The 17,871-nt window shown below is 42.5% G+C and overlaps 1 protein-coding gene across 2 annotated transcripts; it reads right to left on the bottom strand.

The window, feature by feature from the left end:
* Window positions 1-339: 339 nt before the first annotated feature.
* clcn7 (chloride channel 7) lies at window positions 340-15,984 on the bottom strand. 2 transcript variants are annotated; one of them, XM_075453851.1, is made up of 25 exons: window positions 15,751-15,984; window positions 14,610-14,687; window positions 13,236-13,301; window positions 12,924-12,989; window positions 12,644-12,776; window positions 11,931-12,040; window positions 11,440-11,520; window positions 11,261-11,323; window positions 11,037-11,120; window positions 10,710-10,803; window positions 10,319-10,383; window positions 10,073-10,189; window positions 9,923-9,977; window positions 9,528-9,588; window positions 5,214-5,355; window positions 4,660-4,753; window positions 4,092-4,264; window positions 3,914-3,965; window positions 3,664-3,791; window positions 3,187-3,272; window positions 2,678-2,810; window positions 2,516-2,575; window positions 2,237-2,413; window positions 2,060-2,137; window positions 340-1,962 (listed from the first exon to the last, which is right to left on the bottom strand). In XM_075453851.1, the coding sequence occupies exons 1-25, from the start codon at window positions 15,862-15,864 to the stop codon at window positions 1,876-1,878; spliced, it is 2,397 nt and encodes a 798-aa protein (XP_075309966.1). In that variant the 5' UTR covers window positions 15,865-15,984; the 3' UTR covers window positions 340-1,875. The 2 variants fall into 2 exon arrangements, with proteins under 2 accessions (XP_075309966.1, XP_075309967.1); XM_075453852.1 differs by lacking the exon at window positions 14,610-14,687.
* Window positions 15,985-17,871: the final 1,887 nt, after the last annotated feature.

The following is a 17,871-nucleotide window of genomic DNA, read 5'->3' as shown; positions in this document are numbered from 1 at the left end:
AGGGCACATTCTTTACAATTTGCTCCTGATTTTGCTTCCCTCACTTTATCATTATTGAGACAGTTTTTTTAATTTTGTTTTACTCATGCATTAAATGCAACCAGTGACTGCTTTCGGTGCTCTGAGGCTCCACGTCCGTCGCTGTTAAATCCTTTCATACACAGATCCGACTCAAGCGTCTTTTCCACAAAGCAGTCGCATTTAAAACATCTCGAAAACCATTTGTGATACAACTGAAACAATCTCAAATCTAACATGTTTGAAGCAGTGGGAACTTTGATGCTGATGATACTACAGACTGTGGAAAGCGTTCAAAGACTGATCAAACACACAGAGAAATTTAACAATGGACAGATTTAAACTTTATTATTTCACAAAAGGCTTTTCCAGTGGTTATAAAAGAGAGTGAAGTAGACGTTTTTTTTACACCCTGTAAAACTAAACTAAGCCTGCGAACGGAACACACACACAAATAAAATAAAATAATAAGAAAGTGCACAGAAAGTAACACTGATCACTGAATAAAGGCTGGATGTACAAACTGAACAAAATGATGATCTGAAAATTCTGTTTCGCATCTCTGCATTTGTTTCAAAGACTTACATTCACTGAGAGCTTCATAAGGGAGACACTTCGGGTCACTTCTGCAAACTTAACAGGTCAAAGTGCAATACTTTAGAAATTATTCTATAAAATAAAACAAAAAAAACTATCGTACCTTATAGTCGCACAAAGTACATTTTACTGACAGTAGTACAAAAACGTGTGTGTGTGTGTATATTCTCAACAGACCTGATGTTCAGGCATTCTCTTCTTTCCTCAGAATAAACTTTAAATGAAACGGAGTGCTGAATCAAACACACGAGCCCAACACATCCTCTTAAATTAAAACAACCATTCAAAAAAAAACAAAAAACAAATCAACAATAAATAACAGCTTTTTTCTTCTTTCTTTTTCCAGTGCAAAACCACACAAACATTACATTAAAACCTTCAAGGGTCAGCGACGAGAGATAATAACCAACTTTTGAACGTGAAGACTCACTTAAAGGAATGTCTGGAGATCAGTAGCAGGACATCAAAAGCACTCATCTCCCCCAGTTTAAAATCAAATGAATCAGTTACTACAGTATGACTTCATCTTCATAACAGCAGATAGATTATTTCATAATGGAATTACCATCATTCGTCCGAACAAAGAAGAAGCGAATGCAGTGAATCTACATTGTAGTCTTCACGAGTGGCCATCGTGAGAAATTCATCTTTTTGCGAGCCAGTGTGTCTGTCCGCGGGGTCACAAAGAGCATGAGCCAGACTGGTTTACAACCCATTAGACATCACATTTTTGTTTCATGGAGACATTATTGACATATAGCTCAATCTTCCCTGTGACCCGGCTGCTGCAGGGAGGACTGATCGGTTGCTGCTTCCCCGCGTTATGTCGTTACATTTCTGGGGGGGGGTTGGGTTTCAGGCTGTGGCAAAAGGTTCAAAGCAGTAAATCCCAGAGCAAACTGAAAGCTGACATGGCGGCTTTGATTTGAAGTGACCCTGTCGTTGTGACAGATGAATGTAGCGTGGTCGCAAGAAAATAAAAAAAGAAGATAAACGCAAGAAACTAAAACATGTGACGACTCAACACAGGAAAAAAAAAAAAAAAGGGTAAATAATAAGAAGTCTTGAATAAACTGCAAATCAGAATCCTTTCAGTATCTTTCTTACTTAATTGGGGCAGTTATTCTGAGAATAATCTATACAAAAAAAACGATCTCTTGGGCCTTGAAGGTGTCTTTCATGGGCGCACCGCTGGTGTTCAGCAGCCTCTGAGGCATCAGGTGGTCATAGTTCATTAGCGTGTGTGGGTATGTGTGTGTACTATGTCTGAGCGAGATGAAGCTCCTCCAGGCCGTGTTTGCCCAGGTGATATCGGGCCAAGTCTTTCCTGGTCACCAGTCCGACCACCTGCAAAGCAACACGAGCCACAAACGTCCCATCAGAACAAACACAGTTTTTAAGCAACAGAAATGTCACGAGGAGGCGCTCAAACACGCGCTCTTACCCTGTTATCATCTACTACCACCAGGTGTCTGAGGCCCAGCGCTCTAAACAGCTTAAACACACGCGGCAGAGAGGTGTCCTGGAAATAAAAAGGATTTGCTTTACTTCACCTTCATCCACATAAAATATCAAAAACAAGCGCACCGAAGCACAAAGGGCTTCGAGTAGCGTCCGTTACCTGGGGTACAGTGTAAGGTGTTGTGTTCATGAACTCAGTGAGGTCCATCATACACTCCCTCTCATCCTGGGAGACGTGGATGCTCTGGATCGGGGGGAAGCGAGGGTAGGCGTCCCTGAAATCTTTCAGCTGGAGCTTCCTCTGAGTCAGCCGGGACTGGGCCAACTCCACAAACACCTGCCGGGGAGAAAGCGGGAAACCGTCAGCGATTCACTCCGTGCAACTCGCCACAATACGCCGCATAACAGCTGGAAATATCCACCGTGCCACTGATCGTACCTTGTGCTTGAGAAGAACGATGAGCTGAGAGCGGAGGATGAGGCCGCAGAGTTTTGCCGGCTGAGTAAAAAGATAAAAGACGGTGTCATCAATGAGAGAGAAGCTGTTGGAAACTCTGGCGTTTGGTTGAAAACTAGTATTTATCATGCAATCAAACAGTACCTCATCACTGTCAGAAACCTGCACGACGACAGGGAAGCCGTTGTGATTGGTCGACGTGTTGCTTAAGGTGTCTACGATGGTTCCCACCTTCTCGATCCTGTTCAAACAGGTGACCGGAGAACTCATCACCTCCCTGGATTGTGAAGGAGGCGACAAGGTGGGCAAATGGAGAAGGAGAGTGAGGTGGACAATAGTGACACAGAGGGAGCAGTAAGAAAAGTCACGAGATGATAAAAAAAAAAAAAAAAAAAAAAAAAAAGGACTACAACGTCCGATCTCCAAGCTATTTTTATATCTTCTTGCTCATCGCGGGAAGATGTTGGTGAGAATTCTGTTATTATGCTGACATCTGTATTAATTTACCGTAGGATGCTACAGTAAATTCACAGTGCTGAGAGCACTGTGATGGCTGTATACCGACTCCACTAAGGCACTTATAATAATCCCTTTAAGAGTCATTCAATAAAAATGACATTTAGTCAGCATTGCACAAGTCAGACAGGACCTACCTGGCAGTCAGCCAGTGGGAGGTGGCAGGAGCATCCCAGTGCAGGAAGGGAACACTCTGCAGCTTGATGTGGATATCATACAAACCCTAAAAAAGAAACAGTGCTTACAGACACACGCTCGACAGTTTTACATGAACAGAAACAGAAGCTGGAGAAGCTGGCAGACATCAAATTTTGGGGCACTCGATGAAACCGCCAATTAGAGCAAGCAATCACTGTATTTAACTTTTTGCATTCCTCTGAGCCTCTTTAACGCCACCGGCAGTAAATGTCTCCTCTTTTCCCCCCACACTGACACCTGAGCACATTTCTAATCTTTACAGATTGAATGTGTCCCACTGTCACTGAGAGCATGTTTCCAAAGTGTGTCAGTGGGTTTCTTTCAACTTTGCATTCTGTGGCGTGGACACACTGGTATAAACAACATCAGCCAACACGGGAGTCCTCTTCAGAATGTGTCCATTCACCATAACTCACCTCTTGAAAGTAATCTCCAACTATCTTGGCAGTCATGAGGACGAGCATGATTGGAAGGCCGTATGTGACGTTTCCCGTCGCCTCCACCATGATGACGGTCAAACTGAGAGTCATTCGCACGATGCCACCTGGAGAACAGTGCATCAATATACTGGAAGTCTGTTTTTATTACGCTTGTTTCACCCAGAAATCTTCAAATGTATAAAAATAAGGATTTGAGGATACTTTTGAAAGGCATTAAGTTACTCACCTAACTGAGCAGCAGCACCAATCAGGGCATATTTACCAGGGTCAGCCCAGGGCTATCGAAACACAAAAAAATTGATTGCATGCATTACGGATTTTCCTAGCCAGATGAAATTCCCAATCAAGCTCTATGGGTGATTCACTGTCCTAGCTCTGCCACACTTAGCAAAGTAACTACCAACCGTGTTTGTTGAAGTCAGAGAGGCGAGCAGTATTCCACACAGCCTCCCCCAGGCAGCTCCTATCAGAAGAGACGGGATGAAGACTCCAGCAGACACCGACAGTCCGTAGGTCCAACACGCCAGAAAGAAATAGGTCAGAGTGAACAAACCCAGCGTGAGAGGATTGTAGGTTCCTTTACAACAAAGAAGATACAAGGTAATGAAAAACAAAACATGTGAATTTACCCCATATTCAAGAGTCCAAGTGTCTCAGCAGAAACCTGACAAAACAAGTACTTTATTAAGTACTTGTTATCAATATTCATTAATCAAACTACTTACCTCAACTGCTAAATCCATACAAAACATGTCCATCATTACTTTTATCCATCTAATCTTCACACACTTAACCGGGCCAAATTAGGCAAACCAGACATCTATAATATTTCAGAGTGTTAGCGTAGCATGAAGTGGGCAAACTATACACACACACACACACACACACACACACACACACACACACACACACACACACACACACACACACAGTGCACTAAGTTTAATACTGGCTTGCTCTTGTGCAGTTTACCTGGCTGATTGTGGAAGAGGCTGCGCACGCTCTTCTCAGGAGTGTTGAAGAAGGCTGTCGCCATGGAGTTATACTCCCCGTCTGCACAGAACAACTGGAAAAAGAAATTGAAAGAACAGAAATGATAAAAAAGGAAGACACACATGGGCAGAAAAGGCTAAACCCTCTCGTTTTTCTTTAAAGACGAACCACCATTCGTGCTTTGCATTACTGTGGAGTGGCCCCTGATCCGCGAAACGTGAACATAATGTCAAATATGACAGTAATTACAGTTAAACCTGAATGGAATTATGGGAAAAAAGGAAACCAAAGAGTGACAGAAATATGACAACTCTTTAGCAATATTGCTCTCGTGACCCAGAGGTTGATAAAGCTTCCCGCAATAAAAAAAAAAAAAAAAAGGAAAAAAGGAAAAAAGGGAAGCACCAAGTTTCACTATGAGAAGACGTGTCTGATCTGAATTTCTCATTTCCTTTGTCACACCTCTGGTGTCCGACAAGCCTTTCTCCATGTTTCTAACTTTGTCACAAGTAGCTGATCAAGGTGACACGCACCTGCAGCGGGTACTCCTCAGTGTGCTCTGGCCCCAGAGGCTGACAGTCATTAGAGAAGTAGATCATGGTGAAAGCCACCGTCGCCGTCACCGCAGCAACCAACATGGCCTCCATCACTTGCAGACACGGGCGATGGACATATCTGACAAAAACAAACCATAAGGCGTTCAAATTAGGCATGACCAGACTCCACACGCGCACACACAAAACAACTAAACACCACAAACACAGTGTGGATTTTACCACATGGAAAAAAAAAAGTTTAGCAGAAACAAAGTTTCTCTGCTAAATTAGGCGTCTTCTGTCCTCGGGCAATCTCGCCATAAATGTCGGGTGGAATTACGGTGATGTAACGTGACACAAAAACAGACTTCCTTACAGTCGCTCACTGTGTCACTGAGTGATGGTATTTTTAGAAACGAGGCTGCCTACAACTAATAAATAATAAACTACTCATCTCATCAGACAGTCTGCCACCAACAAAGCCCCGCTTGACAGGGTTTATAAATGTTCCGGTCACATGTTTTTCACGTGACATCAAGTCTCTCTATTCACACGAAACAATACGTTAGCATCGCCGTAACTCAAATACTCTCCCACTGCATTAGTTTCAGAGACTCAACACTTATTTTTTTAAGATAAAATCTAGGTCAACATTTTTGAGTCTCATAATCTTGAATCATTGTTGCGTTATTTATCTAAACATTCATTTGAATATTAGCACATCATGGCAACAGTGACCAAGTAATGATAGACCTAATTTTGAAATCCTTCTGCTTTACTTACTGCACAACAAACAGGTAAATAAGTGCTCCGATGAAATGTGCATACACTATAAGTGTATGAAGTGCAAAATGTCTCTTTCATTCATATTTAATGTGGCGCTTTGGTGGAGCATTTGCGTTGATGGCTTGGACTTTCTTCCCACTCAGCTGACTCTTCAGGACCTGCCTTATCCTTTGTAGGCACTTGGTTGTGGCCGACTTCCTTGCAGCCTCTTCGTGGTTGGCATCCCAAGGGATCTATCGCTGTCCTGAACATCTGACATGGTGCCCTCTGGTTGTTCGAGGCGCATCAGTGAGTCGATGTCTCGCACAGTCCTGGCATACAGCTCGATGTCGTCCATGTCGAGGTGGTGGCTGATCCAAACCCCTCTTTGAGATGAAGGGGTTCATTCAGTGGGGATAGAGCATCTTCCTGGTAGATACTGCACTTGTACAACTGGATTTGAATTGGTCTCCAGTAGAGAGCTGGAGAATTACATGAGTCGTAGGCTTTCTTGTCGTCAGTCCAGGCGGTGAATAGATTTATATGTCCTATCTTACAGTCTCTAGTGACGGTTCTGTTAATCCGGTGTGCAGCTTCCTCGAGTGTTACTTCCAATTCCCCTCTAGGCCCCGCTCATGTATTGAGCCATGTGCCTACTCATCTTATCCTCTATGATGACTGACAGGAGCTTCCATGTTGTACAGAGGCAGGTTATCGGACGGAACTGGCCCCTTCCTGATCAGGACTGTCAGACCTTGGGTTAGCCGGTCTGGGTGGGTCCCATCCATTAACAACTGGTTCATGGAGTGCTGTTAAGTTTCTTGAAACCTTTGCAGTGATATCAGTTCTTATGATCAGTCAACATTCCGCACCATCCAGCTTCCTGCCAGGAAGGCGTCGTAGTGGAAGTTTACTCACAGATAAGTCAGTCTACTCTTACACTTGGAATATTTTTACTCACTTAAATCACGAGATACTGATATTCTGAGAATCTGTTTTACGTCCTCCGTTGTAAACTTCCTTACCATACGCCCAGTGTGCGAATTATACAGTGACAATTGGGGAGGGTGGTTTTAACATTTTCTCCAGGGTGTAAAGGAAAGCCATAGCAGCGCATGCTTCAGTTAACAGAATCTTGCTTGTTCAACTAAATGTCTGCAGTCTGTAGATGATGATAAACCAAATTTTACACCATTTCATAGTTCATTGGGCACATAATGTACCACACAAACAACATTTGCAGTGAGCTGTCACCCACAAACTAGACCCAAACTGCCAGCAAATCAGACACACACACTGCTCAAATGCAGATCTACACGATGCTGAACCAGATCCAAACACACTATTAACATGCAAATGTGTTAGCATACATGCTAGTGTGGACCTGTACCTGACTGTAATCTATCGACTCAGTGATCCTTATATTTTCAACTAATTCAGGAGAAGGCAAAAGCCTATCTGAAACACCACTCAAAAGCCTATTAAAATTAAACAATATAATACAATAGTTTATTATTATATGATGTGCTACGCTAATACACAAATAACACTAAAAACACGCAGACATCCCTATTATATTTCTCCTGTCAATTCAATTTAATGTGGTTTCGAAAAGGGGGCAACTGTCAAACCTGGCAACGCAGCACGCTTTAGGCATCGTTTACAACTAGATTATGTTACTAGAGTGACGAGCACAGGGCACAAAGCTTACATTGAATAACATGTACGCTAACTTTCACATGATGACATTTTCCATTTAGATGGAAAGCCATAGACGCACGTTAGCATTTGTCTGAAGTCACCTGACACAATAGAATTCTGAAACTCTGAAAGTTAAGTGTAATAAACTAGTTAGATAGCTACTTACATTCATCTACAGCTACTTGCAACAAAGCACTGGCGCAAAAAAAAATTCCATGCACCCGCCGACTTGGACGTGATCCAGTGAGAGGCAGACAGACAATGAAATGGTACAGCCTGACATTTTACTACAAGCATCTTCTTGGCATGAATATGGAATATACTGTGTATTGTAATATTTATGATTACGGATAAGGGGGTGGGGATGTTTCAACCGAACCAGGAGAAAAAAATGCCTCTTCGCTCAATTGGATAGACCTACAACCAATCAGAGCAACGTAGTATGTGACGTAGATTAAGCGACACACACTTGTAGGGATGGGGATCGAGAACTGGTTCTTGTTGAGAACCGGTTCCCAGTGTTTCAATTCCTTGGAATCCTTTGGCGATTTTGCAAACGATTCCCTTATCGATTCCAGTGGGCGCAAATGACGTCACCAAGCAACGTTGCGTGGCAAGTCCAGCACAGCCAGCAGTCAACAGTAAACATGGGGCCCAAGCGGTACAAACGCTCGAAGGTTTGGTTACACATCCCTAAAAAAGACGACAACAGGGCAACTTGCAAAGTGAATATTTCACCAAAGGGAGGAAATACTACCAACATGCAATAACTATGAATGAATGTCGCGTTTTCGATCTGCTCCGGACTAACGTTGGTGAATCTGAACCCAGCAGCAGCAGCAACGTTAGCATGTCCTCGGCTAACACTGCAGGTCACTAACTAACAAACACTGCCTATCATGTTAGCGCCATTTGCCTCATTGTAAAAGCTGCTGTTAGTAACGGTTAAGGTTAAATGAAAGCCTTCTTAGGCATTACATTTAGATGAAATCATGAGAGACAGAGCCTGACTGGCTCAGAGCTAGAGGCTGGTGGTACTACCCCCAGTTAAGGTCTACCTCTAGCTTCTCCTTTCACCAGAGCAGGGAAGAGTTAAATTACCCAGGCCATGAAAGACCAATGTGGACCTCACCGTTGTTGGGTTTGTAAGGTCATGACTCGTGTTACTTCTAAACTAAACAAAGTTGATGCTAATCGACCGGTTTGTTGTCCTTTTCCTCCAAATGAGAATCGATAAGGGAACCGATAAAGAACCGAATCGTTAAGCAGAATTGAAAATGGAATTGGAATCGTAAAAATCTTATCAATTCCCATCCCTACACACTTGTTGTAGGAAGGACGGCAAAAACATCTTTTCTATCGATAAAAGCCTTTATCGCGTTCCTCTGTTTGTCTTTCAAAATGAATGCAATGTGGAGATCCTGTAGAACAGACTCGATGGCAGAATATACACACCCTAGCTCTCCAGCGGCAGCCATGTTTGTTTCAAACGAATTCAAACCAAGCGCTCTTTAGTGACGTAGTCGATAATGTCCCTGTTGATCATCTGTCCATCATCGTATAAAGCCCACCCTGGCAATCTGATTGGGTCGACTGTTTTGATGTTGAGCATAGAGATTTCCCAACTGAGCAGAGCCAGACCGAACTTCCCGAGCAAAAATTTTATGGGCGGGGCTAAGTTCGGCTGGCACCCAGGTTAGTTAATTCCCCCGTAATTCGCACTATGCATACGCCCCCACCCTATCTGTGAAAACCAAGAGCAAAAGCTTCATGCTTCCATGTGTGTTCGAACATTTCATGAAAGTTTGCATTTGCAAATGTTTGATCCCTTTCTAAACTCCATACCTGATCCTGAAGATGGTCAGCCAGTAGTTGAGCACATTGAACAGAGCTCCCAATATTCCTCCTAAACAGCAAAAAGGGATGACAAACAGAACAAAGGCACACAAATGAGCTTTCAAACGTAATTACAAATTCAATAACAAAACATTCTGTGGAGGAACGCCCCATTTCTCTGCGACATTCGACAATAACGACAATTCTTGTTGACTTTAAAATGAAGCAGAGTTTGAAAGATGATTGGGTTTCTAATCATTTGACATTTAAGTGATATATCACATCAGGGTGGAGTGACTGCTGCTGTACGCTGTAGGCAGACACAGAAGCAAGCGCATTGTTTTTTGGACATTCTATGATGTCAAAAATTGTACAGATTTCTACAGTCGTTAAACAGATCTTACCTAAAGCTCCCATAGCAATGAACAGGGGAATCTCATAGAGGTTGTACTCCATTATCTGGAAGAAAAATAAATAAATGAATGTCGTGGTGTTTGTTTTTTTTTTTTTTTTTGCACAAAAGAAAATAAAAAACTATTTCTTTAGCTCCTTACTTCACTCTCGAAGCGTCCAAAGTTTATGAGACCTGGATTGGAAAGCTCTCCTGGTTTTTTGTTATAGATACTGAGGAAGAAGTTCAGAGTGAAGGTGGAGATCATGGAGGCAAAGAACTGAAGATGACAAAGAAAACGTGATCAGAGGCAAGGACCTTTCTTCATGGAATAGTATTGATTGGATTTACTTGAACGGGACCAAGTATATGATTATCATATAACAGTGACTTTATGGCGGTCCCTTACAATCCTCCATGTTAACATCTGGTTCCAGAAAGAAGCTCCCTCCTCCAGAGAGAACAAAACGCCGCCTGAAAGAAAAAATCATCGAGAATTACAGCCGCTCCAAACTAAATCATCTGCCCAAACCTTTAGACCTCTGAACAGAATTTCTGTTATTATAAATAGTTTGTGAGAAGAAGATGAACTTGGCTTGTTAGGGCTGTGGCCATAAAACACTACAATCACCAGCTACGGGCTCCTCTAAGCAGCTGCTTGGTTGTTTGCTCAGTTTGTAATGTAATTAAGAAACGGCAGTAAGCAGGAATGTTGGAGGTCGAGTTGAGGTCTGGAACACGAAAAAAAAAGAAAAAAAAGAAAAAAAAATTTGCTTTCGTGTGTCTTGTGGGTTTTTTACCAACTGGAGCTCCAAAAGCAGCAGAGACTCCGGCGGCAGCTCCTGCAGAAACAAAGTCCCTTTTTTCGGTGTCTCTCCGGAAGTATTCAAATATCTAAAAACACAGAGACGCTTGTTATGAATCACTGCAACTCTTTAACTGATCTATAGGACTATTATATATATATATATATATATATATATATATATATATGCCTTTGATATAATCTATTATCAAGATTGTTTATAATTAAGGAGCTCTAACCGTTGTATAGATTATGTATTTGAGATGAAGTAAATTAAGTAACATTCAGATACGAACGGTAAAGGAAATCAGTGGACACTGACCTTAAAGTCTCTCTTTAAGGAGGTGCTTCTGCCCTGGGAGACACCTGCAGCTACAACGGCACCAGAGTGAATCATGGGACCTTCCTAAAGGATTGTGGGTAAGCAAGAGGAGAGAAAAGGAATAAACAAACAGCAAAAGCACAGCACATCGCTCTTGGTATGCCCAAAAAAAAGGATCAATACTCATTATATTTTCAGAAGTTAAAGACTTTCAAGGTGTTTACCTTCCCCACAGCAAGACCTCCAACCACGGAGCAGATTACGCCGCACACTTTCACCACCAGAGTCTGAGGGGGGCACGAAAACGGTCGAGGCCTGAGAATACTTCCCGTTCAAAAACTGAGGCTCAAAAACATTTAATAGCTTGAGTCTGACCGTTAGTGTGTGTTTTATGTGCCTCTACCTTGAGTCGTACCACCCTCGGAATCTTTACTCCATTGAGGTAGCATTTTATCTGAGGAATACCGCTTCCTGCTGCGATAGGCTGGATGACACAGAATAGGAGGCAGGGAGAAAGGAAAGTTAATATATCATAGAGGGAAAGATCAATGGTAGAAAACAGAGAAATTCATTATGACGAGAGCTGGGAATTTTATTCAGAGTTACAGACAATCTCTGCTGAACTGTGACCAACCATAAAAGTAAGAATAGAGAAACATTTGTCTCGCACTGCCAGACACAGAGAGGACGTACAGTTGCCACATTCATTTTTTACTCTTCCACTTCTTTGCACGGGTGCACATCTGATTGAACGAAAGAGATCAATGGAATACTTCCTCAAAATAAACTCTTACACTTCAGGAATGAGATCAGACACATGAAAGAGGAAGAAAACCAAACTGCATGTCTTGGTACGAACCAAAAAGTCTAAATAAGTTTTGATTTCAGCCGTACCTCAAAGAATGCAACAAGGATGGCTCCCAACATGACAAACGAAGAGTTGAGGACAGCCCAGAGGATGAGGGAGATGGACAGTCCACCCGCTTCTGTAAACTTTACAATGTCTGTGAAGGTTCAGAGTCAAGGAACTATCCAGTTCAGTTTAGCCAAACTACACCTGATTGCAATAAAAATGGACCGGAGACACACGGCGAAGACTTTAGCACACTCAACACATGTAAGAGGGAGGATTTTAAAAAATCCTGTGCCCTGCAAATGATTGAGAGCACAGAGGACAGAGATAAATCTGGAATTAATACTGTCCAAGAACTGTGTATAAGGATAAATGCTGCAAAACTAAAAGAAAATACGATGGTACGTTAGCTGTTGGTAAATATATTCAGTATGCTCAGTAACACAAGTTATTTTGGATGAAACAGCATTTGCCTCCATCAGTAACGTAGCTGTACAGTGGTAATGATGAACCCAGATGGGTTTGTTTTTTCTGATGTTGTTCTTAATCCTCGTAAATTATCAAATTTATTGTGTATCTGCTTACATAATCCCGTACATAATTACATAATTTTCTGTTTACATAATTTTTCACAGATGTAGCAGAGTTACTGGAGTGGAAACCTCGTTATGGGGAGAGATGGTGCCCCTGGTCACAGGCTCTCAGGTTTGTCACGACAAAGTCTGTTAAATTCATTCTCAAATCTTCAGGATACTCTCTTTGATCACTCTGTATTTGATCCCAGCCAGCTGCTCCACCACAATGTCAATAAAACAGGCGATGAGGCCGGTAAGGAAGCCAATCAGACCGCAGACCACCCAACGGCTGATCTCAAGACAGCGGAAAGACTAAAGACACAAGCCAGCAAGGGGGGAAACAGAGAGGAGGACACACAACAGAGAAATGAAGGGGGGGTTGAGACAAGATTAAAGAATGAAGACAAGTGCATTCATGCACAGTACAATAAGCAGGAGGATAATACGTGTTCGACTTACCATGAAACTCATCCTCCTCTCCTCTTCGAGAAACAGCTGGTTTTCAATGTTATCATAGTCGAGGCTCTGCAAACACACAGGAAATACAAATCAATCAGGCGAAGATGATGCATCAAAGGCCGCCTTGTTTAGACGCAATTTTGACACTTCAAGAAAGTCGGAGAACCGGAAAAATGTGACAAAACTGCGAGTCCTGCAGGCATCTTCAGACACAGTCACAAAGAATTTACACATACTGATTGAAGGACCACTATTTTAAAGAAATGTCACAGTGTCCTTCAGTTTTTTCCACAGTCATTAGACTCGTTTTACCTCATATTTAAGTGACAACAGCTTCTCGTTGTGAGGGATCTCGTGGAGCCGTCCCCTTGCAGAGTCCTGCAGGAGAGCACATGAACGAGAGGGATCAACACACCAACACTGACCTTTGACCTTTGGCAGGAGGCAAGCGTCTCTGCGCTGCGTCTTACACTGAGAGCCGATGGCAGATATTCCACGTACGACAGAATGGAGTGCAGCAACATTTCAAGCATTTTAAACAGCAGAAGCCAGATACAGGGACGGGGGTTCATTTCCTCCACAACACCAAAAATATATATTTTGCAAAGATTAAACAAATATGCAAGGCTGTAGGCCTATGTTTTATCAGTGTAAATACAGAGTGTTGTAGGAAACGCTGGTTTATGTGAGTCGTGCTTACACTAATGCCAGCCAGTTACGGACAAATTAGAAACTCTCCATTTCACATATTTGTAGAGCAAAGCAGACATCTGCAAACAATTCAAAACAAAGAAACAAAGAAAAAAAAAAAGTACATTCACTAAGACAGACACAAAGTAAACACATCGCAAATAAACTTCATAGTGAAGCAAGTCACATGCTTGGAGTCACATTCCCAACAGGCAGCAGAAACTGAACGAAGCCTGATGGTTTCTGTCATGAAGGCGAAACGAATGCAGCATCCTACCAAGTGTCAGATGGCCTACAGAGTGTGCTGTACTGTGACCGTTGCTGGCATCAGTTGGGAGGCTTTACATGAGCTTTCTTTTTTCTTTTTTTTTTTTTGTCCTGCTTTGACTCCTCTTAATACCAAATGACCTCATTTATACTTGTTTTTAAACTGTTAAGTGTCACTGTCAACTGGGGGATTGTTATGAATGTCTTGAGCAAGTGATTGTTTTCTAAGGGGGCATCTGATAGGATCGGTTTCCTTAAACGCTAAATGTTGATGGGGTCAGGGTTGTGCGCATTAACAGACACATGCCCTGAATGAATTGTGGAAAACATCAGACATGTGCCTTTCAAGCACGCTGTGTGAGTCAGCCGTCACTGGGCCGCTTTGGTCGTCTGCGTCAGCTCTCCCACATCAGGCTTCTGCCACATCCAAAAAGAGGCAGCTGAGATGAGTGTAATAAGGTCAGAAACATCAACACTATCTTTCATCTCAGGCTTACCTTCCAAACAAAATGGAAAAGTCTCACAGCATCTAATCCCAGCTCCAGCTCTAATCTTTTTTGCACCAGTACACGGTAAGCACACATATGACAAGTAATCACAGGTGAACCGCTTCTATTGTTCTAATCTAAGATGCTAAAACATTTAAATCCCTCTAATGAAGCGATGACTTGATTGATAAGAGCAACAGACACAGAAAGAGAGTGATGGTATTTGGAGCTTGGACTTTACCTCCTCTGTCGTCATCTCCTCTTCCAAATCCACCGTGCTGAATCTGCCTATCTGAAATATAGTGCCTCCTCCAGACAGCTACAGACACCACAGACAGTAACAGAAATTTGTATGGCCATGTGCAGTCATTTCCAAGACGCTGTGTTAACATCAAACAGACAGTGGTCTCAAGCTACGCCTAATCAATCCCACTTTTTGGCAGAAACCTACAAGTACGGGCAATGCTTTACACGTTTGACTCACCTAAGTTTGTGAGATACATTTTACTCACTGCTATCTCTGTGACTCACAACAAAAACAGTTCAAAACGCGTTTCCAATAGGGTTTAACAAACCAGTGTTTCTTCACTTATGAAACATCTACGTCCAATACCTGATGCTTAAACACATAACACGTCATCTGCATTTTGTTTTGGACGTAATATCCAGCTTCTGATTAGTCTTCAACTTCTGCAAAAAGTAAATTCAAAACCTAAATTAACTAACACTACAGAGACGCAGTACAGGAATTAGCCGTCTAGTTCTGGAGGCTTCATTCATTGAAAGCCTAAATTTTTACCTAAATACATATATGTTTGACAGATAACTTATTCTAAAAACAAACAGCAGGTCTGGTAGTTTATGATAGCTACACTCCCCTCCCTGACATATTAAAAGGGCCTTTCTAAAGGGCTGAATTAACCCAGAACTGTCGCAGCCTTCACGTCACCCCGTTTAACCTGCCAAGTTTGAAATTACAGACCAAACTAGCTGTGGGGAGGACTAACCCTAACACTTCCAAGCTCTCCATAATATTATCAATATCTTTTTTTAGCTTAACCGAATCATGTGCAACGTAATTTAAACGACATTAATTCCATTACGTTTTTCGTTCTTCATTACGTTTCCGCCAGAAAACAAGGCTTGTTTTTGCATGTTTTGCATGTTTTAACCCAGCTGCAAACAAGCCATTACACAAGAAAACATGACCGCTGTGTGTGTGGCAAACGCGTTCAAATCATCGCAAGCATACATAACCCATGCAGCATTTCAAAACGTGGCTCTCTGTAACCTTACATAAATGAATAAACATGACACAGCATCCTCTTTTAGCTGCAGTGTAAACAGCCGCTAGTCTAAGTTAGCCACCTTGCTAGCTGTACCTGTCTGGAGAGTCTGGACTGCTCGGAGCCGTTAAGCAGGGGAGTCCCCTCCCCGGCTGCCCCGGACTCGTCGGTTCGGCTGGACCACGACACTTTCTTGGTAATGTTAGCCATGATGGCCTGTGATAATTCGACGCTCCAAAGTGTCGAGAAATGTCTGCGTCAACTACAGCTGTTTCAGGTTAACTACTACTTTCTCATCTCCCCATGATCATGACTGTGTCTCGTGACGCTTTGTAAGGCTCGCGTGCAGGACCAAAAAATATATTTGACGCGTTGTATGCTGGGACTTGAAGTATTGTGAATGTAGCCAGTCAAAGCAGAGTGCAAAAATCAACTTCACCCACATCAAAGCCTCCCCCGGAGTGAAAACGGGAAAAAAAACCAAAAACACATCTCACCTTTCCAAAGAAAAAAAAAAAAGCTTGTTTTTGTTGCTGTAAAATATGACATTTTGACAATTTTTTTTATAAAAGCATTTAAACCTCATCTGGTATAACTATTAAAGCAATACTATGCAACATTTCTACCTTAAAATAACAGTTTGAAAAAAATTGTGCGGCTAGAATGAGTTTTAATATTACGATTGGCCTGTCTCCTATGCCCTTCGGGGGTCTGAGTTGGAATAACTGCGCTGTGTAACTTTGCTGGACCGGCCCGGGAGCTGAGCGGAAGTACTTCAACTTGCTTTCTGGCACACCTAACGCAAAAACAAATAGACCCCTCTCACGCTCCCAGGTATAAGGCTAAGCTAGCGCAACATTGTCAGTACGATCATCATGGCAGAGGCACCGAAGAAACAGAAGAAGACGTTGACTGATGAAGCAAGGAAGAGAAAGAGATATAGGACAGTGTCTTAACCGTACATTACCTCCAAGCCTGTAGGGGGAGCTCCATAATGGGCTTTTTGAGAAGTCACATAGTATTACTTTAACATGCAAATGAGCATTGTATGGTCTCTTTAAATCTTCTCTTTCCTGACTGCTTTGGTCATAGACTCTGAACAGAGAGGCGACTGCCCACTGGTAAAACCTTACTTTGGTAAAACCTTTACTTACTCGCTGCATCCTCTTATGGATTTGGCAGTACTGGAATCTTGTGCCTCACAGGAAGTTGTCAGACATCATGGATTACTGAGGAATCTGTCTTTATGTCACAGATGTCCCTCCCTCCGTCATCCCACTGGCTATCTCTGGTGTGGTAAGACTCAGTCTTGGGCTTATTCAGAGCAGGTGAAGTCTGATTATGCAGAGCCGTGTCCCTGGTCTTATTTTGTGTGTCTTTGTTGGGTTCAAGGTGGGGCAGAACCTGCGGGGACTAGGTCCAACACAGGGTTTTGGAGTCTTGTGAATGGGGTTGTTTCTGAGGATATGCCCTATATTCGGATAGTTGCTGGTGAATGACTATCAGTGTGGGTTTGGCTGATACTTTGTTGTCTGGGTTTGGTATGTTGGTCCATGATCCTCCAACGCGTTCCGCCTTTATGTCTCCTGCAGATTTCTCAGAATTCCTGAGGCGTGACATTGAAGTTGACAGGCTCTCTTGTCCTCCCTGAAGCTCCGACCTTCCACCTTCCATTCCACTGCAGGACCTCACTGATCTGACGGTTCACAAGCAGTGTTTCAGCAATTCCTGAAAACCTTCCAGTCCAGTGAGCAGCTCATCACGTTAGACTTGAAAGGCGACCATCTACTACTCTTGGCTTCGGAGCTCCAGGGTGAAGTTTGAGAGGGCCTGACCAGGATCAGGGTTCAGTTTATGGATGCGTAGTCAGTTCTTTCGTAGGTTCCTCTCCATTAAAGCCAATCGACACTCCATCCGCTTATTTTTCTTCTCGATCTTCTGAATCCACTCTCTCGGATAGTTTATGTGAGAAATGTTTGGTTGATTTGGTATACTCTGCATAAAAACTGTATGAAAAAATTCCTCCAGTTACTGTTCCTGCAAATTTTGTTTGAAATATTTCTTTCCAAAGATATAAGATAAGACATGAAATATGCTGAACATTTCAAGTGAAACCGACTCACAAAGTCAATGTTGTGCACGTGCTTCTCACATAGCTTCTTCTTCCCAACCCAAGAAAGGATTAAAAAAAAATCATTTTTTTCATCTATTCGGGTT

The sequence above is a fragment of the Odontesthes bonariensis genome, chromosome 21, assembly GCF_027942865.1.
Source record: "Odontesthes bonariensis isolate fOdoBon6 chromosome 21, fOdoBon6.hap1, whole genome shotgun sequence".
In the NCBI taxonomy this organism is placed as follows: Eukaryota; Metazoa; Chordata; class Actinopteri; order Atheriniformes; family Atherinopsidae; genus Odontesthes; species Odontesthes bonariensis.
This window is presented reverse-complemented; position numbering and strand designations above follow the sequence as displayed.

Bases quoted from the DNA above. Each gene is read 5' to 3' on its own strand.
- clcn7 (XM_075453851.1), bottom strand. From the start codon at position 15,864: ATGGCTAACATTACCAAGAAAGTGTCGTGGTCCAGCCGAACCGACGAG. The intron at 3,273-3,663 runs GTGAGTTATGGT...TTTCTTTTTTAG, and splicing joins TTGGAGATTACTTTCAAGAG to GGTTTGTATGATATCCACAT. The intron at 1,963-2,059 runs GTAAGAGCGCGT...GTTGCTTTGCAG, and splicing joins TGGTAGTAGATGATAACAGG to GTGGTCGGACTGGTGACCAG.